At 34.3% G+C, this 24,634-nt stretch overlaps 1 protein-coding gene across 1 annotated transcript in view; it reads left to right on the top strand.

The window, feature by feature from the left end:
* Positions 1 to 24,634, top strand: part of LOC147071259 (cell growth regulator with RING finger domain protein 1-like) — a 130,645-nt gene that overhangs the window by 85,811 nt on the left and 20,200 nt on the right. The window contains exon 3 of the mRNA XM_085948052.1: positions 22,641 to 22,815. Coding sequence (XP_085804178.1) covers positions 22,641 to 22,815 — 175 coding nt within the window. The remainder of the gene's footprint in view (positions 1 to 22,640; positions 22,816 to 24,634) is intronic.

Below are 24,634 nucleotides of genomic sequence, written 5' to 3'. Positions count from 1 at the left end.
ATATTTTTTCTATTGGTTATAATATACTCTCTCAGAAAGTGTTTTTCTAAAGTATATATGTTATATATATAATATATGTGGGTCCCATAATTTGTTGTTATTATAACTTTTGAACTAACAAAAAACATAAAACCTTTTTTTGTTATCATGTTTAATTTTAAAAAAAAAATAACATTTTTTCTTCCTAAAAAATCCGTCCAGTGGGTCTATTCTATGCTTATCGACCGCTAAAGTGACAAAGTGATAAATATTATCAAACTTAGGGTAGGTTTGTATCAAAATATTAGCACTTATTGTAACAATTACACGAAGCTGGTTTTTATTGTTGCAATAAGTGCTATATTTTAACAGCACCTATCTTGCTGCTGTTAAAATATCGCACTTATTGCAACAATAAAAACCAGCTTCGTGTAATTGTTACAATAAGTGCTAATATTTTAATACAAACCTACCCTAAGTTTGATACTATTTATCAATTTAGTGTTCGATAAGTATAGAATAGACCCACAGATATATATAGATTTATAATTTATTGCCAAATCTTTTTTTTTCTTCAGTTTTTCCTCCCAAAAATAAAAATCCATTCAAATTTACATTCCACCTTACCATAATATTTTTTTTCTAGATTCATTCAGGGTTCTCATCATTTTAGCGTTTCTTACCAATCAATACTTCCGGTATTTTGCCAGGCAATATTCTGAACTATTGTTGAACAAGAACTTCTTGTCCACGTGTTAAAACTGTGGACTAATAATCCCCTTCAGTGCAGCTAATCGTTTCAAATGAGTAACGCCTCCAAATTTATCATTTAATTTTACGCTCCCGTGGTATACGGATCTATGAATTTACGTAATTTGAAGTTTTTTTATAATAAAAAATATGTCTAAAATGATCAGGAGTGATGTTAGAATTATTATTAGTAAACTTTTGGTGTATTGCGAAACGTATCTAAAAGGAGAGCTGATACAATATTTAAACACGTCTCTAGTGTTATGTGCCATTCAAATTCTGTAACTGTTAGTGAGTCAGCCAGTCGAATTCGACCGGCTGAAATAATGAGTTCATTGTTTCTTTTACATGTTAAATCTTGTTCATTTCTTAAGTTTGTTGCATCATCTTTATTGTTCCTTTCTAGTAGTATTCCAATATATAAAACACTCTTCAGTCGGACTTCTCACAAGAAACACACATTGTGTACCTAGTAATATTCAACCTTATATTAGTATACCAGTAATAATATGTTATGTGATTTTGTGTTATAAATCGGAAATAAAGGACAACATTAAATATAATTAATAATATCTTTTAATAATTCCAACCCATAACACTAGCATGCGTTGCCGCCATAACAGGTACGTCACTGAGAAGTCTTCAAAATGCGACTAGAGCGACCTTTCGTTATCGCCGATTTCTTGTTGTGGGCAATATCTGAATATTTTCCATTGAAGTTCAATCAGGATACAGGACAGGGTCTTGTTTTTCGGGACGATCCCGGCCAAACTGAAATCGTTGGTAACCTTAGCCACATGATCTGTTCGCCTTATGTACTTACTTATTTAAATTTTATAGAAAAGTTCGCTCGGAAAATGCTACAATTAATATGCAATTACAATTATGCAATTAAAAGTCAATAAACAAGCCACATTGGTATATTATTCTGTTGTCGTGTTTTTAATCTTCGGTGCCAATATTAATTTACCCTCTGGATTATTCGTCTTAAATGTGTCAGGTTAATATGTGATTGATGTGACATATTGATACCAAAATACTTGCTGTACGTATCCTTCTAAAACGCCAGGATCGCAGGTACCATGTCAGCCAATATAGGTATGAAACGTTTGAATGACAGATGTCTGCCTTGTTTGATATTGGATTGCCAACACGTCTTGCTAAGCTATTAATATTAATAATCTCGATATTAATAATAACAATATATTTGAATTGGGTTGCCGTAACGCCAACTGAATGCTAAGCGGCGTGGAATGAGTGCATTTGGCGTTAAATCATTTTGACCGGGTTGATTTGCGCAATGTTCGCTTACCATAAAAGGATAGGTATCTACCTACTGCTATCATTGAAGGTTAATTTATATTTCTTGGCTTGGATGCTTTTCAGTAGATAAGCCCCCTGCTTCACTGAATACCAAAGCCTTGTATAGGTATACCTATATACAATATAATATATCTACAACATTAAAACTGCCAGCGATTTATCACATTCTCCCATTGTCACTCTTTAGCTTGAATACACATAGGTATTATAGTTGGCTAGGGCAGGGGTCGGCAGTTTGTCAAGTGAGAAGAGCCAAATTGCCAAGGAAACAGGATAACAAAGGTACCAGAGAGCCGCACATATGTAATATACATACATATATATATGGAAATGGATTTTTTGAGGGAAAAATGTTCAACATTTTTTATTAAAAAGATAATTAGAACGGCGCCCATGCATCGTTTTTGATAGCTCTACTATATCTGGCAAATATCTACTTATTTTTAATTGAATACATAATTATAAAATTTCATCCGTTATTCTGCTTCTAAGTTTATTTTTTATTTGGTTCATAGATGAGAATGTTTGTTCGCATATATATGTAGAGCCAAAGATTGTAAAAATACCAAAAGCTAGTTTTTTTAACGCGTCATAATATGTTTCAGGCAAACTATTCCATGTATCAAATATTATTGTTTCTATTATTGGCAGTTGTTTTATAGCTGTCCACCTGTGCTGAGAAATCAAATTTGAATTCTCTCTTTCGAGTTCTTCCAAGCGGCTGGTCAGATCTGTGAATTTGTTGCTCCACAGTTCCTTGCTTTTTTTTAAAATCTATTAACTGCATCTGGAATAAACTAGCATCTGTGTCGAACGGTGTCCAATAAAGTTCATTCACATTAGATGACGTAGAGTAAAGAGTGATAGAGAGTATGCTTTACTAGTCTAAGTTTATTCGTCGACTATCTCATAAACTCATAAGTTATAAGGCTGCTTGCGCTGAGGTGAAATTAGAGTTATGTCTGAAGAGCCGCAAACGTCTATGCAAAGAGCCCCATGTGGCTCGCGAGCCGCTTCTGCCGACCCCTGGGCTAGGGACACTGAGTTGCTGCAAAACAACAACACTCGTCTTTCACCATCACAAATAAATACTCGATTTCACTTTCATAGTGAAAATAAATCATAAGTGTAGGTCTTTTTTGACCACTCGTTGCACTCGTCTTCAAACTAATCTACTAAGGGCCTACTCAAAGCCAAAGATCAAAGGTTTTTTTTTTAAATATAATTTAACCAAGGATTATGAATATAGACAGTTTATTATAAACCAAGTTTATAAAACCCATCATTTAGTGCAAAATAAGGACATTAATTTCAAAATAATTTATAAATGCGATACGAAGAGGTGCATGTTAGGCATGACGCTCAGGGATCGTTAATACGAAATTAATAACATCTACGATATCCTCAATAATTATTATTGTAAACCATAAATAGGGCACTTTTATTTTTAATTTGCGCGACCGTCATTGCATTCCGTTGACATTTTTATATGCACGCCAAATCGCATGTATATATATATATATATATATATACCTTATACTTTATTTACCACATATCTGACTAACACATAGCTAAGTAAGTAAGTATTTCTAGGTAGACCTGTACATTATTAAATAGTAGATATGTATCAAATCATTGTTTATTCAGTAAAATAGTCATTAAACCTGACGGCGTATCGACATATCTTAAGGGTGAGAGTAATGTTTTTGCAAAAACTGCAATTTAATATAATGTACTTATTTACGGACAATTTTTATTTTAAATATTAAATACGTAAGTACCTATCTAAAAGTATAAAAAGTTAATTTTTGTTATTCAAAAATAAACTTAATGTAAAATGTGCGTCCTTCGAAGATCCGTTTTGATTAGTAGATCGTACTTTACGGATATTTTTAACATTTAAATATAGTTTGAGATCTTTCAAAAGTAGGTAACATACCGATTTTTTAATAATTCATAGTTAAAAAAAATCGAAGTGTATGTATGGGCCAAACCACACTGCGAGTGGCCGTGCGATGCGCGAGAGGCGTAAAAATCATGTGCCGTGTTGCGCCGTGCACGCATCGCCCGGGTCCTTGCAGTATTCTCCGCCACTATACCACACAATACCGAAACTCGAATCGATATAAGTAAATAAAAAGAATTTCAAATAAAGTAGGTATGTATATGATAATTATATAAAAAATTAAGTTTTTTAAATTACTTAAATTAAAAAATAGGTTAAAACTATAAGTCATTATGTCACATTTGAAAGAACTTATCAAACTATATTTTAATGATGAAATTATTTATCCATAAAATACAATGTAGAATGGTGTCAGATTCTTGTAGCAGTGCAGGCGACTCATTTAGGTGTTGGTATCGTTACTTGCATTCGATTTCGTCGTCGCCGCAATGCCAGAAGAATCTGCCCTTCCTCTATCTATATACTTACATAAAAACTTGGTTAACTAGTTAAACTAACTAGGAAACTGAGTTTAAAAAAATCTTTTTATTGATTTTAGATAGCTACGTATTGATAATTTACATTGAAAGTTATTAGATCGTCAACTGTATTAAATTCAAATTAAATTGCAGTTTTCAAATTCATTGCAGTCACCTTAACATAATATTATCAGTATTGTTACCGTAATCGATATATTACATTCATGCTGTCATTATTTTTATGTAAATGACGTCATTATAATGCGTTTATTTTCATTACCTAGAATATTAATAATATTGTATTGCAATTATTATAATTGGGTACTTATGTAAGTATGTTCACTTGATCTTCATTTTCTTTATGAATTCTCATTTAAATGACATTTCAACAAATATGTATTGTAGCCATAAATTTGTATTAATGTTGTGTTCATTTTAACACTATTATAATATGAAATCAATTTCAGGTAAGTATGTAGGTAAACCGTTTAGGTTTAAATTTGAAAACAACTGTTAGGAGAGGAAAATATATTTGGTATATTATGTAAATATGTTAACAGTTTGTTGTTTCCTACTAAATTTTACTGTTTTCTTTACGACGTAATTAAAAAACAAATAAAAAATATATGCCTACTTCATCTTCGAAATTCAAAAACACCCACAGCATTATTTCCGTGTTCGAAATTTCAAAACTCAAATCAGTGTTGCCTGTGTCAATATTTTCCCTACAAATAGATTTTTTTTGAAAACATTCACGTCAATTTTGGCGCCTTTGCGATCGAAAACGTATTGAGGTCGCGTGCGATTGGACGCAGGTAAATAAATGATGCATTCGTTGCGTGTTCGCAAGAGTCGAAGGCAGAGAGGTATTCTGGTCGAGTTTCGCTGGTCCGTGCGGCCATGGAGGCGCACGGACAGGTCGATGATCATCCGTGACTGGCAGTGAACCCGAAATAGTTTCGCAATCGACGTCTTGGAAGCCATTAGCTCGTTGGATATCTAACTTTTGATGAGAATTCGCCTACCGGTGTGGAAAGATCAAACGATTAGCAAAATCATTAAATAAAATATGTTTTCCGGCTGAGCACAGGTATAATTTAAGTATACCAGCTAAGCGAAATTTAACATCACGATCTTATTCCACATAGGTATCTACGCAATGTATTATGTTATTTTATTACATGTCTTATTCGTTTTTAATAGTTTTTTTATGAACCAATAAATGACTACAAAGGATATTATATTTACAAGGCATGATGATACTAAATTTATATAATTATTGAAGAAAATCATAGCCTAGCACAAGGACTAAATTGGTATACCTACCTATCAAGATTCTAATAATATAAGATGCGTATTTTTCGCAGCATGAGTGTTAAAAACCCTCATGAAAAATATAATATTTTCATTGTCCTAAAATATAGTGAAATTATTATATTTGACACTTTGCAACACCGGAATTATTTGAAATACGGGGAAACTGCCGAGTGATAAATTATCTCACTTTTTAACAGAAGAGGCAGATAATGAAAGACGATTTGCTGGCGTGTTGCTTAAGAGGATACATCAGTGAAACGGCAAATAATTTTCAACTTATAGGCGCGACGAAAGGAGGACTCGCTGGCATTCGGAGAGAGAACGTCGAGCTGGGAACACGTCAATTTGTTTCGTGATGGCGACGGGGGTATTAAATCTTAAATCGTGCAAAGATGACTAAAAACGTTACCCATTTACTTGAAAAAGAAAACATGTCAATGAATCTATTATTATTGTTACTAATATAACAATAAACATAACATTAAATGGACGCATGTTGGATTTATATGACAACTTATATTTCGTTTGGCATGCGTCATTTGCACCCGCGACCCGCAATCCGCGCATCGCCTAGCCACGATATTTTTAGACCAGGCCTCAACTGAGGTATAGCCTTAATAGAATTAATAATGAAAATTATGAATAATAAACCTTCTTTTCAAACTACCAAAGTACTTGTTTTTTTAATTTTATAACATTTGTATAAGTACTTATATAATAATACATATTAAAACTTTTTACCCAGAACGGAGCAGACCCTGGAGCGAAGCTGGAGCAAGTATTAGGTCCCGGAGCGGAGCATCTCAAAAAGGGTCCGCTCCAACCCTCTTCTTCTATTAATATAACAACATAATAAATGTAAGTAGGCGGTCACGAAATACTTGTAGAAGTTATAAGTTGGCAACACTAAATTCCATCAAATAGTTTGAAGTTCGCTGCGTGGTGCGATAGAAGGTCGGTGGATTAGCATAATATGCAAATGAAATTGTCGCGATGTATTTATTATGCGATAATTTCAATTTGTTTCGAGCGAATATTTAATCCTTTTACTCGGGAATGCTAGCTTGTCATGTAGGCTGTGATTTACTTTGATAAGCCAGCACACCCGGAATATTATAAACTATCCAGTAAATGAGCGCGACGTTTCCTGCTGTCAAAATGTCGGCCATTATGTCTTGTATATCTTGCATTTTAAAATTGGAATGCAAAATCTCCACGATCGTTTATAATGCATTTTCATGTAGTTACCTAATAATCTTGAGGAGGTTTCTCGCATATTTTATGAATACATTTATTAGTCACCTAGCCAACGATTTTTGTAAAGCTTCGTACATACCTACTCACTTTATCCAAAGAGGACGTTGGGGAAATCCTTATAACCAGATAAAGCCGAAACATATTTGCAGATAGTTTAAACGAGCAATTCAAACCAAACCCATAAGCCCAAACGACGCCACTTTATTGCACTATGTTAAATCCATCGATGAGAAATAGCGCACTATTCTGGCAGAGAGTCATGAATCTCAACCTCTCCCCAATAGGTACCCCAGTCTATACAGACGAAGTAGAATTTAGGATTAAGCGCCTTAAAAACCACAAGGCTCCCGGAAACGATGAAATAAACGATAGCACAATAAAACATCTTCCCGACAGCGGCGTCACTGCTCTAACCTATATTTTCAGTGCATTTTAATTCCCAAACCAGGAAAAGACCACTCACTCCCTGCAAATCATCGACCAATCAGCTTGCTCCCAGTTAGAGTTGGGTATTTCCCGAGAAAATCTCAATCTCGAGATTCGGGATTTCCAGAAAACAATTCTCGAGATATCGGGAAATTAAAAAAAACCTGTAAAAATCCTAAAATCAGAGTAAAAACAGACAAATTCCAAAAAAATATGATTTTTTTATTTATGTAAGAAGACAAACAAAATAGAAGTAGGAAAACAAAAATAATTCAAAACATTACTTATTAAAATAGTATTTCAAAAAACACAGACTGTCAATCGCTGCGTCTGACAATCGCGTACGCTTTTGAGACACAAAATTCCCTGATGTTGCAAAAATTGTACTCATTTTGAGTCGACGCTGGCTTAATTGTGTTAAATGCCCCGATCAGTCTTTGAACGTTTTGTGTGTTCTGTCCACTTTTTTCATATAGAAAATCGTTTTTTTTTTCAATTAATATTTCTATGTCCGGGGTGTAAAACCACATACGTCAAAAAATTCAATTTTTCGGTTTTTACTGATTCTATAAGTCAAAGTGATTCTGCACACTTGTGTATAAACACATAAGTCAAATGCTGTTAGTATGGCGTTATAATACAAATAAACAAAACCACATAAGTTATTTCCCTCTGAAAAGCGGGGCGTAAAAACACATAAGTCTGACTTTTATTTTGATTTTAATTGGCAACAACGGATGACTTATGGTGTTAGTCGCCGTTAGACAGTTCATTTAGTCGAGTGTAGATTGATGTTCTGAACTCATAAAAATCATGTAAACTATTTAAATTGATTAATACGTTATACTTAAATACAAAATAATGTCAGAGAGATCAAAAAAAAATACTTGCATTATCATTATCCAATAAAACATCATTGATAAAGTTGCAAGGTAAGTTTACCACACTTTCCTAACTTTGTGTTATTTTTTCATAAACATAATTTTATTGGGAGTGTGCTTTTAATTTCACACAATATACAATTTGAATTATAGTTTCATTTGTTAACGTTAACAACATATTAATGTGATTGTGAAATTTCAGCACTAGCAAAAACGTTGCCATTTGACTCCGCGTATGAGTTTTTGGATCAAGATCGACCTTTTATCTCTATTGATACTAAGCATATCAATGACAGCAGAAATGACATTAATCCGGATACATTGAGCCAGAATCTTCAATGTTTGGCTTCAACACAATTATTTTCAACTTAATTATTTGTATGCCCAAAATGAAAGTACAATACAAGGCTCTAGCTCTGATGACTCTGTCATTGACCCGTCATATATTCCTCCATGCCATATTATAACTGACACTATGGCACCAGGTTCGGAACATAATGAAATTGAAGTAATAGTTTCACAAAAGTCTCCGCAATCATCAAAAAAAGACACAAGAAGTATACGTGAAGAAAGAAAACGCAAAAGGAACAATGGCCAAGAATACCATTCATAGGCTGGGAAGTTAATTAGAAAACGTATTCAACTCCTTTTATCTAAACGCAGAATGTTGTGCCAAGATCGAATCATAGAAAGTCATCGCATCAAGCTTTTTGAAGAATATTTGAATCTTACACAGCATGACTAAAGGAGTGTTTACATATCGTCATTAATTTCCATTCAAAATACGGCCATTCACCGACCTGGATTTCAAGATCCCAGTAAGGAAAAATTTAGGTTAAAATCATATAATTATTCTTTGGATATTGAAGGTAGTAAAATTAAAGTATGCAAGGGTTGTTTTCCAAAAACGTTTGGTGAAACAGACAATTTTGTTAATCTTGTCGCCTCAAAAAAATAAGCAACTGTAGGTGGCACACAAACCACTGACAATCTAGGTCAGCATATCCTTTCAAATAAATGGAGCGATGAAAATTTGATGAAAGTTTCTGAACACATAAATAAATTTCCATCTTATGAAAGCCCTTATACTCTTGCCATCACATTTAACCATAAAAAAATGTTCGATATGTACAAAGCGGAAACTGAGAATTATGTATCTATTCTCTAGAGGGAGGAATTTCACAGACTTCGGAAGTTGATTCGGACCATGATTGAACAAAAGAATGAGAAAATTATTAGTCAAATTATCCACCCGTACGATTGGTTTCAGCTAGTCAGATCGTGCGGAAATAGATTTGTAGTCGTTGAAATGATACAATCTGAATTTCTAGAATTTTCCAGTTTGTTGAAAGGCCCACTTGTGCTGAGAAAGAAAGACGAATCTGGCAACCCATTTAAGTGGCACGATGCTCGTTGGCTGAGATACCTATATAAAAAAAATCGGAATTGTTTATTTCAAACCAAACCTAGAAGAAGAAGAATCTTTCAAAACACTGTGTTTAAGACGGCGAGGTGTTCCAGAAAGGATGGAAACAACTGATCTAACTTTTCCTCAGATAACCAACGCTCCTTTACCTATAAGCCAAGAGAAAAAGAATGCCCTTATATCTTTATTTCCGCTAATTCCAACTATATCTCATGACTTTTATCACCAACTGCCTTACAGAAACATACCTGATATTCATCCAGATTTAGTGGAAACATGAAAACTATAAGAAATATCAATTAATTTAATTTTCAATGATGTATGTATTTTTTGGTGTTTCATTTGTATCTTGGTGGATGTTTGTGTTTCCTGGTTCTTTTTTCTCTCTCATTCTTTATAATAGATTAGGTCCCTCTTTGTAAAAATTAATTATATTCAATAAATCTGGTATTCCTTGATAAAAATCAAATATTTTTATTATTAATATGATTTTTTGAATGTTCTAATAATTGGCCATAATCACATAAGTCAGCCAAACAAGAAAAAAACTCATGTGTATATACACATAAGTCAGCTATTTACTTTATTTTAAATATTTCATACTGTCTTATGAATTCATTACATATAAAATAACTATAAACTGAAAAAAAAATAATTGAATAGCAAAGCTTTCTTGAAAAAAAAAGATATTCACAAAAAACACTCGTTGTTGTTTTTTGACTTATGTAGTTTTGCACCCCGGCCACAGATTTGATAATAAAGAAATCCCGAATCCCGAATCCCGAGAAAAGATTCTCGAGATCCGGGATTTCCCGAAATGTTAAAAATTTTAATTGTTGAGATTCGGGATGGATAATCTCGTAAATTTCTCGAGAATTCCCGTCGGGGAATTCCCGAAACCCAACTCTACTCCCAGCTATGAGCAAATTATTAGAACAAGTCATTACACGAATAGAACCTCCTGTTAGGGACAAAAAACTTATCCCATATGAGCAACATGGTTTTTGAGCCAGCCATTCTACTAATCATCAGTTACTGCGGGTCGCCGAATTTATTACTGATGGATTCAATCACCACCATTTCACAACTGGTCTTTTCTTAGACATTTCGAAAGCTTTCGATAAAGTATGGATTGAAAGTGCTATAGTTAAACTTTTCGAAGCTGGTCTCGAACCTCAGATAATAAAACTTGTATACTCTTTCCTTAGTGACAGACAATATTTAAAGTAAAAATAAACAATGTCAATTCAACTCCACGGATCCCCTTAGCCGGTGTCCCATAAGGCTCAGTGCAGTCCACGACAGTCCAATCCCCAAATCCAGTTTTGACTCTCAGATTATCGTTGCCCAATATGCTGATAATAACACTATCCTTGCGCGATCAGTAAACCGCAATCGTTCAATAGACGTTGTCCAAGCTGCGTCTAACCAAATCGTTACTTGGTGTGACAAATGGCGAATAAAAAGAAACCCAGAAGATACGATCGACACAAGCATAAAGTCAAAAGCATCAGGATGCACCACACTAATATTCTTTGGACTCCTACAGTAAAATACCTAGGCCTACCTTTAGACGAACATCTAACATTTAATCAACATTTGGAAATCAAAAAGCGTCAAGCTACGCCCTATGATAAGAAGAAAAAGCAAGCTCGTTCTTTGAAGCAAACTTCTCTATACTGCAATCACCCATCCCATTATGACATATTATGCTGCCCCCGTCTGTGGCTATGGTAATCATACAAAACATTTTAATCTACAGTTCCATGACAGCAGACTTCCCAAACCAGTCGATCAAAGATCTCAAAAATTACGATCCAGCCATCCCCACCGAATTTTTGAGACCACGAGCAGTACTGCTCTTAAAGTCTTCTTAGTCTATAATTTTTCCCTACAGTAGAAGACAAAAAAGAGGCCATTTGGTTCCCTCTCCATCTTCATCTTCACCAATCAATGCACCCCTAAGATTCGGCGGAGACATCGATTCTCAAAGCTTAAAAACCGAGACTCTTGAAGCTTAGTAAGATGCCATGTCTCGCAGCCATACAGGAGCACAGGTAGCACGCACGTCCACATAGATATAAAAAATAAAATATTCCGCAGTGCTGACTCAGTCAAATCGAAGGAGAAACCACTGTATACCCCATATTTTTCCCAGTTCTTTTTCATTTTTTTTCCTTCAGACCCACGACGAAGAGCCATGCGCTCTTCGTTAATAGGTTAATAGGTATACAAACGCGCGTACTACAGATGACGAGGATAAAAGGCCTTTTGGCCTTGGTGCCTCATAGTATACCTATATATAATTGAATTGCGTGGGCAGCTACCACCCACTATGGTCACTGGATAAGTCTAGGGAGAGTTGTTGGCCCCTGGGGCAGCAAGTATGCGATAAAAACACTATTTTTTAGATTTTAAAATACAAGAAGAATTAATTAAATTATCGAACAACGAGAAATTTTCGATTGTTTTGGATTTACAGCATATGTTTTTTTTACGATGTGGGCAGTCAAAATTACATTTTTTGACAGCTATATTTTCAGGTGCGGATGTAGGTATGCGTTGAGTTTCAAACGAATGCATGACCACATTGTGCATTTGTGTAACAGCAAAAGTTCACAAACGATTATAATATAATTAGTTTGTATGTACCAAAGAATTTTAACTATAAATAAAAGGAATCTTATACTTACTTACGTTATTTCTGTTATGAGGTTTGAAATTATTTAGCAAACGCCTGAACTACATATGGTTAAGTTGGTAAACATCATAAATAATAACATCGCTCAGCTATCATTCAGCTAAGTTGATTTTCTAATTCTCATAATGAGGCATCCATTTTTTATATTCAATGTGATTACTTATACTTGAGTGAGTGCAGGGTTATAAATGGTTTTACACAAAATTTTACAGGATTTTTCAACTAAATAATAATTAATACTATTCTAGCTGCTTATTTACTCATCATGGCTGATTGTCTTTTTATCCACCATACAAATTGGCAAATAAATGTCATAGCAGTGGTTTGAAGTCGTGTATTGTAGCTAACTTAATCAATACATTTAGACTCTTAACTCTATATTAGGAGATTTTCGACATCTTCAATCCGGACCAGACTTCAATTATTCAACGATACTTACTAATATCATTTCTGCGCACCTATTCTTAACAGTTAGCACGTTTCCGTTATTTTCATTGGTCTAAATTAACACGGAAGCTATTACATACACAAGGCAGTTATCATCGGCTATCGACGGTTATCTACAATAATTGGTAAATTCTTAATATGGCGAAAATTTAAGTTGATATACATGCGTGTGAAATACGTCTCTATTCGGTCAAATTCGGGTATGTTCGTGCCGGCCTATTTATATTTTTTCCACCCGAAAAAATAAAATGGTCGAAATTTTGATTGACACGTCAAACATAATCTACAATTATATTAGTCCTGTCATTGCAGCATGTAATATTATGATACTACTAGTCACTCGATATTTGACAGCTTGCGGGGATCTGTAATAATTATTCAAAACAGCCACATCTTGCATCTCAATTCTCAATATGTAATTGACGTACACTATCTCGCTCTAAAAGTTAATACAGCCAAGAGAGGGGCTGTTAAAAGATAGCACTTTCTGATAGTTCAGACGGTTAACTTATTGTAACAGTTAACTGCCTGAATACATAAAGTGATAGGTACATGTGATATACTTATCAAATTTAGCACTTTTTGGATTTTCAGTGATATGTTAAAATAGCTTCGCTGGTATCGGTATCACTATCACTATCATCTTGTAGGTATAATAGGTATTGCGCTATGTCAGGGATGGCGAACCCTTTTACATACGCGTGCCAAAATTTCCCAAATATTATTTTTCGACTGTGACGTGCTGAGCAGTTTTTCATAGGAAAAAAAATGAAAAAAAATATTTTTAGGAATTCTGTTAAGAAAGTTGGAAAATTACAATTGAGTTCTTGCGATTCTATCTTTCGCCGTGTTTCTAGCCTTTTTATAGGTTTTATTCTTTGAATAATTTTTTCCATGTTCTAAGAGATTTTGGAAGCATTTTAACCAGGCTTCCTTCATAATTCTTCCATTTTTAGCGATAATGTTTGAGGCAAAATAGCAATCAGCTGTTTGTATTTGAACGAATGTCGATAAATTTCATCAGGTTGATTGATTATCTTTATTTTTAATTACCTGATTGGTCTCAAGCATTGGAAATCGATGAAAATCAGATGTTCGCGAGACTACTTCTCCCGCCGCCTGATAAGGTCAGTGCGATAATATTGTGTGTGACGCATAAAGCCTAAGGACCGACCTATAAAATTATATATTTACATTAATTTTACAAACATAATGCTTGTTCTTGAAATTTGTGGTATTTGCATGCTATTTTTAGACGATCTGTCATTTACGCATTTCGTTGTTTCCGTTTGCGCATCGATAGGTAAATATTATTCGTAAAAATAATATTAAAAATCGAAGAAAATACGCATGCTATGTCGTCATAATTTTTAAATTTATTTGTAAAACTCTTAATAGGTCATTTTTTTCTCTTCAAAATAAAACTTTGGCGTGCCATGCAAAATCATCTCGCGTGCCACTGGCGGCACGCGTGCCTACAGTTGGGTTTCGGGAATTCTCGAGAAATTTTCGATATTTTCGATATTTTCGATATTTTCGATCCCGAATCTCGAGAATTGAAATTTTTAACATTTCGGGAAATCCCGGATCTCGAGAATCTATTATCGGGATTCGGGATTTCTTTATTATCAGATATTATCTGAAATAACGATTTTTCTATATGAAAAAAGTGGACAGAAAATACAAAACGTTCAACGACTGATCGGGGTATTTAACACAATTTAGTCAACGTCGACTCAAAGTGAGCGCAATTTTTCATCACCAGGGAATTTTGTGTCTCAAAAGCGTGCGCGATTGTCAGACGCAGCGATTGACCGTCTGTGTTTTTTGAAATTCTATTTTAATAAGTAATGTTTTGAATTATTTTTGTTTTCCTTCTTCTATTTGTTTGTTTTCTTACATTAATAACATATTTTTTGGAATTTGTCTGATTTTACACTGATTTTAGGATTTTTTACAGGTTTTTTTTTTAAATTTCCTGATATCAAGAATTTTCGTTTTTTCTGAAAATCTCGAATCTCGAGATTGAGATTTTCTCGGGAAACACCCAACTCTACGCGTGCCATAGGTTCGCCATCCCTCCGCTTTGTGATTTTGCTAGCGGTTTTATTACGACGTGATTATCGAAGACTCGTTTTTTGTGGTTGTGAAAAAATCCATACATGTATTTTATGAATATCGGCTTACAGTTAGTTAGTTGAGTGAACTTAGAAACCGCGGATCAAACTCTTGAATGATGTAACTAATCTTATTCATATTTTTTCGCCTACCTACATTTTTTTTAAATCAACTTTGAGGTTTAGTCACTGTGACTGACCCAAATCTCCGCATGCTGCGTTGCCAACTTTGCGTTTTTCTTGCCAGATCTACCATTTTCCACTAGTCATAATATACCTTGGAAAAATGTCTTCTGACACTGTGGCCAGCGGCGCGTTTCATCGCAAATGACGCGACCGATCCATCGTAAAATTTAAAAGGGAGCCGTAGAGTCAAAAAAAATCACAAAAGTGCGTGTCCGGAAACTTATACGTATGCAGTTCGCCGTATCACACGTTCGCCGTATATTAAAGATCATCATCATCAGCCTGAATCTATCCACTGCTTGATGAAGGTCTCTTCAAGCCGCTTCCACCTCTCGGTCCTGTGCATTGCGTTGTCACGTACTTCCTCAGAACTGTATCATTTCATCGATCCAGCGGCCTCTTGGTCTACCTTGCGGACGTTTTGTACTTCTTGGATACCACTGGATGACTAGATTTATCTGCTTTTTACCACTGGATGACTAAATTTGTCTGCTTTCTTATCCACTCATTGCTACATATTAAAGATACTGACATAAAATTCATGTCTAAGTAAAACACAGTTCTTGTCGGTTTACCATTTACATTTACAGGAAGCCAGCAGCAATCAAATTTTGGAAATAGCCAATATACTGGAATATTTGTCAGGTTTGGTTAGGTTTGCATTCTTGAATTTTGCCAAAATCAGCTGTGACAATTGAATTAATTAATGTTCATATTGAATATAATAAAATTAGAGACTAAGTATACGGTTATCTCTTTCCGATAAGAAAGCTCACGGTGAACTGTTTTACATGTCACCACAAAAGTGATTAAGTAAACTATATATCCTAATTATATATCCTAGTGCCTCTGGAAGGTGGAGTATTCACTTTTAAAGAAATATATCGGCCCCTTAGAGTCAAAGAAACGTATTTCATTTTTCTCTACTTTACAGGAGACCCCAAACACAAGCAAATTTACATTCCACAGACATTAACAAGAAAGTTTTTCCAGGAGATATGTATTGACTTGTCTTTTATCCATTGAATTTTTTGATAAGTTTCTTTGTCACTTAACATAACATGTCATTTAATGTCCAGTACCATACGTAACTCAAAATTGTTAAAAATTAAGTTAGGTTTCTTTAACTCTAATGGAGCCGGTATGCGGTCACCATTATTTTTTCGAATGTGTGGGTCCATTTAAAAAAAAAAATGTGGTATATGTATACTATGCCAACCACAAAAGAGATGTTCCCCGCTGTCAACTATTTAGCAAAATCAATATAACGCTATTTGGTTTATTTACAAAATTTTATGTTAATGTTTCCCAAACCAAATTCTGTGTAATTTCGGAAAATGTTAAACATGTATTGTTTGTTTTATGAATATTTGCATTGCTCATGCGACATTATATTCGTTAGATTCCATTAGTGCCTACTCTTTTGTGTCATCATCCTATAATTGATGAGTAACTTGTCCTTTATTGTCAATTAGAAACAGTTTGTTTTAATTGGCCTGGTAAATAGTTATGAGTGAAATGACGATGGGTTATCAAAATTGCCATTCTCCATTGAATTTAATTACACCTACTATAAACATCCACGGTGGCCGCGCGGCTTAAGCGTTGGACGAAGGTTAAGGTTCGAATCCTGCGTCTGGCAAGTACACATATTGTTTTTCAATTTGTGTGTGAGCCAGGGTATGGACCTAATAGGTTGAGCAAGTGGCTGACATCCATTTCTCGTAAAAAAAAAAAAAAAAACTGTTATTACAAACCTCTACTCTGTGGAGGCCCATATGATCCTATTAGGATCGGACATGGTCGAAAAAAATAAATAAACATAGAATTAAGGTAACGAGTATGGATTGCAATCCCACATTACGGAATTAGTATTTTTCAATTCCAGGATTATACCAACAAAAACAAATACATGGTACTTAATTGTCTGCTCAGCCAACATGACATAAAACATAAGACATAAAATGATTAAGAAATGAGTTATTATAAACACAAGTTTACGAACGACAGGTAGCGAAAATAAATTGCAACCCCTGGGATACGTGGTTAGTACGAGTATTATTAATTCATTCCGGGGATTGTACAAAAACAAGTGCAATTTTACCCAATTGTCTGTTCTGCTACCTACTGATATAACATGAATAATTATTGTATTATAATACAAATAAATAGTTAAGAAGCAACACACATTTACGACAATGACGTATTTACAATAGGTTTACATTCAACACGTATGTTAATCAATAATCAGTATTGAATATATTCTCTGGTCATTATGGTACCCATTGATACAAGAGCAATGATTACATTTATACCGCGTTCGCACGTGACGATTTTTATCGTTCAACATTGTGTTGAATGAGGGTTGAATGTCAATAATAATTAATTAATAAGTGAATAAAGTTGATCAATCTTTAAACTTGTGTCGTTTCAACAGTGAATCATCATTCGAGTTAACCGGTTGCCTTGACAAATAACCAATGTGATAACTGATGATAAGGCTAAAGCCACATAGGCAGGTGCCTTGCTCGGTGGCTACGTGCTAGTTGACATATCCTAGCAAACGGACGCACACTATACTATCGCAATGGCCACACTGCACGCTTCGCGCCTCGCTGCGTGATTATTAGTCACCTAGTGAGTCTCCCGGCGATCAAACGTGTTGATTATTTTTATTGTGTCACCTAGTGATTTTTCAAGATGGCAGATAATTCTTCAGTATGACAAACGTCAAACACAGTATATTTTTAGGTTATGAATAATGACGCATGGGATGCATCGACATTATGCACCCAACAAGCTCGAATTTGTGATTTTCGAAATTTTAAACTTAAATTCTCTGTGAGAAGTAGCTTTCTGGTTAGTTTTGAGAGTGACATCGTTGTTGACTTGAGCACTCCCAAATGTCAAATGAATTTGTACCTACCTAAGCACGTAGCATGCAATGTGGCAGTAGTGTTTTTAGTAGACAAGCATAGCACCTAGCGAAGCACCTACCTATGTGGCCTTAGCCTAAGCGATAGCGCTCACAGGACGCGTCGAGCGGGCGAAGTCGGCGAATGCAGTGTTTATTCATAACCATAATCACACGTCTCTTCCCGCGCATTACCCTTCACCTATGTAATATGTGGCCCAAGCAGCACAAAATAAATATTATTTCAGCGCCTCTCATAACAAAGCAATAAAAATATTATATTATTTCGGGGCTTGTAATTAAAATTTACGACGACATTATTCAACCAGCGATAAACTGAACACGCAAAAAAATTAAACAATGATTCTCTGTTATTAAATAATTGCTTTTCGCCCGTCCATCGACAACGCCTCGAGCAGCGTAATTTTGGTAGCCGTGTTCAATGAATGGACTCCATTGTATTTTCTTTCATTCGTATCGCCGAGAAGCGGTGATTCGCGAAAAAACGATGATTCATGCGGCGTGCGCGTATAATGCGTCGTGAAATCCAGTGGGCGCTGGCGTATTTGATTACGTTGTATTTTCGTTGATTTACGCGCCACTTGTAGAAATTTTGCGCGAGCGCCGCACTCGCTGCGTCAATGGGCTTTATGCCTAACAGTGATAGTGATAACATCTCGCATATGCACGTCACACTTGATTGCGACTGTCGGGTTCAATTTTAATTGATACGTGGAAATATTCCTTTGGATTTCCCGCTCAACATTCATTCATTGTTGTACGAAAAAAATTGCCACATTAAAACGCGGCATTAATTCAACGTCTTTCTATTTTGTAACGTTTTGGTACTCGTACAAGGTTAGTGTTTTAAAAACTTACTGCAACAGATTCGTTCTAACTGAAGATTTTCTTCTACATCACATCTTTGGTCGGTTGAGTCACCGCCATCTTTAGATTAATAAAGCCTGAACATAACTTTTTGCACAAGCAACGAGTGGTCCACTTTTCAGCTGTCAAAATCATATCCCAGATTGCTTGTCATATTGATTCGCCCTTTCTCGTTTTAAATTGAATTATAAAAAAATCTCAAATAAAATATATAATAGAGTGTTATTAATAAATAATATACATTCCTGTTATTCATCAGCTGTCAAAGTCAGACTCGTACTTCACACAAAAACTGGTGGTAATATCGATTTCCAAAAAATATGTCGCATTGATCTATGCATTACATTTGTAGAAGGTGTGTTAATGCTAGTGTATTATTTATCATGTAACTTATCTATTCAAATCAAACCATTCCCTATGTGAAAACGACAGACACGTCAGTATGAGCACTCTATAGAACAATGTCAGGCAATGACAGTGCATACATAGACAACAACGAGAGGGGCGGAAAAAGTAGGACCAGTCGTTGTGAATGTACGGCTTTTTACTTCAGTCGGCAATGTTGAGTCTAAAAAAAGTTTTCAAAAAAAAAATATTAGCCTGACGCAGGATGGCATTTGGTTGTCGTAAATTTTAAAAAATCTTAATTTATCGTTAATCAACGCCAAGGTGTCAAGTAATTACAGGTGTAAATTATTGATATTTTTTTAAAATTTTAATAGGTTACGTCTAATACCTACTTGTGCAATATTAATTAAATAGTGTATTTTATATAACAGTGGTTTCAAACTAGTTTGTTTCACGGCGCCCTTATGGTACCTACTAACATTTGTTTTCATTCCGCATGAAGGCTATACTTCAGCTGAGGCATGGTCTAAAAAGATCGTGACTACGCGACGCGCAGATTGTGCAAACGACGCGTCCCGAACAAAACATAATTTGTCATAAGAATTCAACATGCGTATATGTAATGTTATGTTTATTGTTATATTAGTAATAATAATAATATATTCATTGACATGTTTTATTTTTCGAGTAAATGCATAACGTTTTTTAGTCATCTTTACACGATTAAAGAATATATTCCTCCGACGCCATCACAAAACAAATTGACGTGCTTACAGCTCGACTATCGCTCTCTGATTGGCAACGAGTGCGAAATTTCGTTCCACCTATTGTTGAAAATTATTTGCCGTTTCACTGATGTATGCTCTTAAAAAAAAACAATTGATGGAATTGGTGGGTCTTGTTCACCATACTGTTAAATACAATATGAAATAAACTGAGATATTCGTTCTTTACATTTACACTGCTATCCAAAACTCAAATAGTTCCATATCGATATTTTTAATGAACCTATTGTCGTTAAGACTACTTAATCAGCCTCTCACGTGTACTTCGATGGATATTGGGTGCTGCACAAGTCGTGCACCCTTTACATGGTACCTAAGTTAAACAGATAGAGCGTAGTCAAATCCGATTACAACTACGGGATTAATATCTACGATAAAGAAAGAGCTGTATGCTTCGATTAAAAATCGTTATAGCCTTGATTAAATAGCCACATAACCACACTGATCTGTCGTTAGCACTTGGTAATTTACGGTTAATAGCAAAAAACTTGACATGATTTCGGTTTGAAGGGAGAGTGATAAGCAATTGATATTAGATACCTACATCATTTACGGTTGGATTGGACCAAACACATTTATTTACACCTGTATGATAAGATTATGGAATTGATTTTTAACTTGTTGAAAGGGACTCGAGATTACAACACGCTCTCTTGAACCAGACAAATAACAAGCCTGGAGAAGTTACATTTTGCATCACTCGTTCGGTAGCTCGGCTGAATGACGACTGATACATTCACAAGTAGGTATACGACTGGAAAAGCGTTAATGTCAATTATTGTTTTCGCTGAAGGGGCAGCACAACTTGCCAAAAAGGCGCGAATTTCAAACAAAAATCAAACTATCTCTGGGTTGGTCAATTAATCTCGATTACAATGATGGGTACATCCGTTCACACGTTTTTTTCGATGTAACCTTGGTAACACTTACTTATACGTAGATATAAATAAATAATATGATGAAAAACAAACTTTTAGAAAGATATTGAATTAAGATTTTTCGAATATATTGCGACGCCCTGAAGCGCCGAAACGCACAGTTTTAAAAACTTCTGCTAAATTGTATAGATATTTCGGAGGCAAAGTAACATACTATCTAAATAAGACCTTCAAGTATGTAATAATAAGCGGCTTAAATAGATGATGAAACTACATATTTACGTAAAAACAATCAATATAAATCATTATTTAAAGTGGTTTTTATTACTGCAGTTTACATTGACATATTTTATAAAAAAAATGTATACTATATAGTAAATTACTATTGTCCAAAGTGAATAAGGGCACTTATAATTTTGAAGTTAAAAAGTTAATATTTTCACACTATTACCTAAGCAATCACAGCAAAACACTAAATGTTACATTCAAAATAGTTTCACAACAAAAAACTACGTTTATTTATTAATCGCACTAGTATAAATTGATTTAAGTTGTAAAAGTCATGACATTACAGTAAATTAAATAAAACAGGTCTCCTCGAAATCAACAAAATACGTATGTTTCAACAAGACAAACGCTTTACTGTTTTGTACCAGCGAAGACGCGTGTGATAATCGTCGTCTGTAAATTATTTTAATAATATTAGATATTTTTCCATCTATCAGTGTGTCTTTGAAGCATATATAGCGATAGGTTATTTAGCAGTCAAATTTTTAAAAACTACTGCCAAATTACCTATACTGCCAAAATACCTTACCTTACCCTACTTGCCCCGAAGCAAACGCACGTTAAAGAACAGTATAGATTTTTTTCAGGTACGGAATTTGGATCCAGGGCTCATTATCTACTACTCCACCGTCAGAATATAATATATTTCAAGACAATAAATATAAGATCTATTTCTCATTGGATTATTCATTTTAAAGCACATCACACAAAGGGTGGTGAATGTTTTTATCCATCGCTGCCGAAAAACTAAGGGATTTTTTCGACCGAAGAAATTTTCCTCGCGGCCTTTCTTTAGCTTTCCTTCCTTCCGAATTTTCCGCGTTTGCACCTTATGTGTGTAATATTTTGTTCACGTTCCCGATTCATCGAAAATAAATAATACCTATGCTGACTAGAATTTTTTAGAACGCAATTTAGAAAGCGATTCGAAATTAGCGCAATTAACGAAATTTAGAAAGAGATTATTGTAAAAAACCACTAGTTATCTTCGTCGCAATTATATTGGACACGTATAGCATAGTGGTCAGTGCACATGGGCGCGAACCCCAGTGTCCGAGTGTTATTTTTTTTTTCAAAAAGAATTTTTCTGGTTGTTATAGATATATTTCTCAGAATTGTTTTCATATGGTGTATGTACATTAAATAGGTATCGTACAGGGGTTTAAAAAGATTTTTTAAACCAAAATTCCGCTTGTGTTTGACCAAAACAACAATTTTATTTTGAGAATGAAAAATATACCTACCTATAAGTCGATATGAAAATCCGGGCACTGTTTGAAGTTTGTGTTTTGTTTTGTTTTCCAGAGGTGCAGTGCTCTGTATCGTCGCAAGTGCGGTATACCCTGAGGGCGTTCTGGGGGGTGTCCATCAGAGAGTTACACGCGGCACTGTGGAGGCCCTGGGGGCAACTGAGAGACGCCCTGGCCAGAGGGGCTCTGCTCGCCACTCCACATTGCCAATTTAGGGCCCCAGAAATCATGTAAGTTATTGCTTTAAACTATCATCTCTGGGTTATTAAGGGGGGACATGCTCGTCGAAGGTCAAAATTGAGTTTTTATTGTATTTTCAAACCATGATCCTGGACACTCCTTAAACGTTGTAGATAATCTATTTATATAATTTTGAAGCCTTATTATCCTTTATAGTTATTTTAAACATTTGATGACTGCATAAAGTATTTTTGTTACATAAAATAGTATTCTTTTAAACCTCTCGCTCTAATGTTTTAGAATATAGTTATAGTGGTGTTAAGATTTTTTACATTTATTAATTTTTAAACGCATTTATGAAACCATTAGTATAATTTATTACGAGATAATTTTTGTAAAATATTTACGATAAAAAATTATATTGATTTGTCAATTTATGGCTACGGCCGTATGTTGTAGCTTAACCACTGGGGAATGACAAAAGAAATGACGTATTTCAAAAAAACACGACCTTATTCTTAGGTCAATAATTATTATAAAGCAATTATTATTCATAAGATGTTTATCACACTTGAATGGTCAAAGACATAGCTTATAATAAATATCTTTAGAATCATCTTTAAATGTGTTAATCTTGCCGATTTTTTGAATAATAAAATGCCTAATTCTTGTCAAATTTGGAATCACAGAGATTATCAATATAATTTTTTATCGTAAATATTTTACAAAAATTATCTCGTAATACAGTGGTCTCCAACCTTTATGTTACTACGCCTCCCTTTAAAAAAAATCTAATCTTGGCGCCTCCCCCCCCCTTTATTTCATTAAATAATACAGACACTTTTTTAACACACAAGTTTTTACTACTTACTTATATCAAATTCATTTTTTAATTAATTTTTTTTTCATGCGACGAATGAGCTTGTTTATTACCACAATCAATTTTAAAAGAAGTCAACCAAATTCATCATCGTTCATTGACAAAAATTAATGGATTCTATCATGAGCTCCACATAGTGAATAGGGCCCACAGGCCAGGATCTTTCACCCATATATTAAAAATATTTAATAGCTCTGAAACAAAGCAGCGCCGCAGGCGACTTTTTTTACTATTAATAAAATTATATGAAAAATGCATTAGCAAACTAACCAAGAACTCAGGAAATAGATTTTTGTTTGCTTCAATATATCTGGCGTAGAAATCATTTAAAAGTGGAGACATGTTTTATTGTTATATTATATTAAAGAAATCACGTCAAAAACAATTAAAAAAAAAATATCAAACCCTGCCTACACGCTTCAGTTGACACTTTAGCTACGAGTGACATTTAAATTTGAGGTTATTGTTTTCATGCAACCAGCGGTCGTTTTGTGCATTACCGAAACAGAGCGTTTGCAAAAGCGCCATTTTTAAATTTCTCCGCTCCAAATATTTTTTTAATAGGATTTAAATATGTATTATATATTAAAATAAACATTCATGCACTGAATTTTCACTGTTACGTTAAGATATGAACTTTTATTTATTTGTAGATATTATGGTATAAAAAATAATTTATTCAAAAATTTTGGCACCTCCCCTGGCAATAGATCGCGCCTCCCCTGGGAGGCGCGCCTCCCAGGTTGGAAACCGCTGTCGTAATAAATTATACTAATGGTTTTATAAATGCGTTTAAAAATTAATAAATGTAAAAAATCTTAACACCACTGCACAGTTATGTACCGAAATATGACTATATTCTAAAACATTAGAGCGAGAGGTTTAAAAGAATACTATTTTATGTAACAAAAATACTTTATGCAGTCATCAAATGTTTAAAATAACTATAAAGGATAATAAGGCTTCAAAATTATATAAATAGATTATCT

Source organism: Rhyacophila brunnea, unplaced genomic scaffold (assembly GCF_057557595.1).
Source record: "Rhyacophila brunnea isolate RB1 unplaced genomic scaffold, BYU_Rbru_1.0 scaffold_20, whole genome shotgun sequence".
In the NCBI taxonomy this organism is placed as follows: domain Eukaryota; kingdom Metazoa; phylum Arthropoda; class Insecta; order Trichoptera; family Rhyacophilidae; genus Rhyacophila; species Rhyacophila brunnea.
The sequence above is the reverse complement of the archived record's forward strand: the minus strand, read 5'-3'. Positions and strand labels throughout refer to the sequence as shown.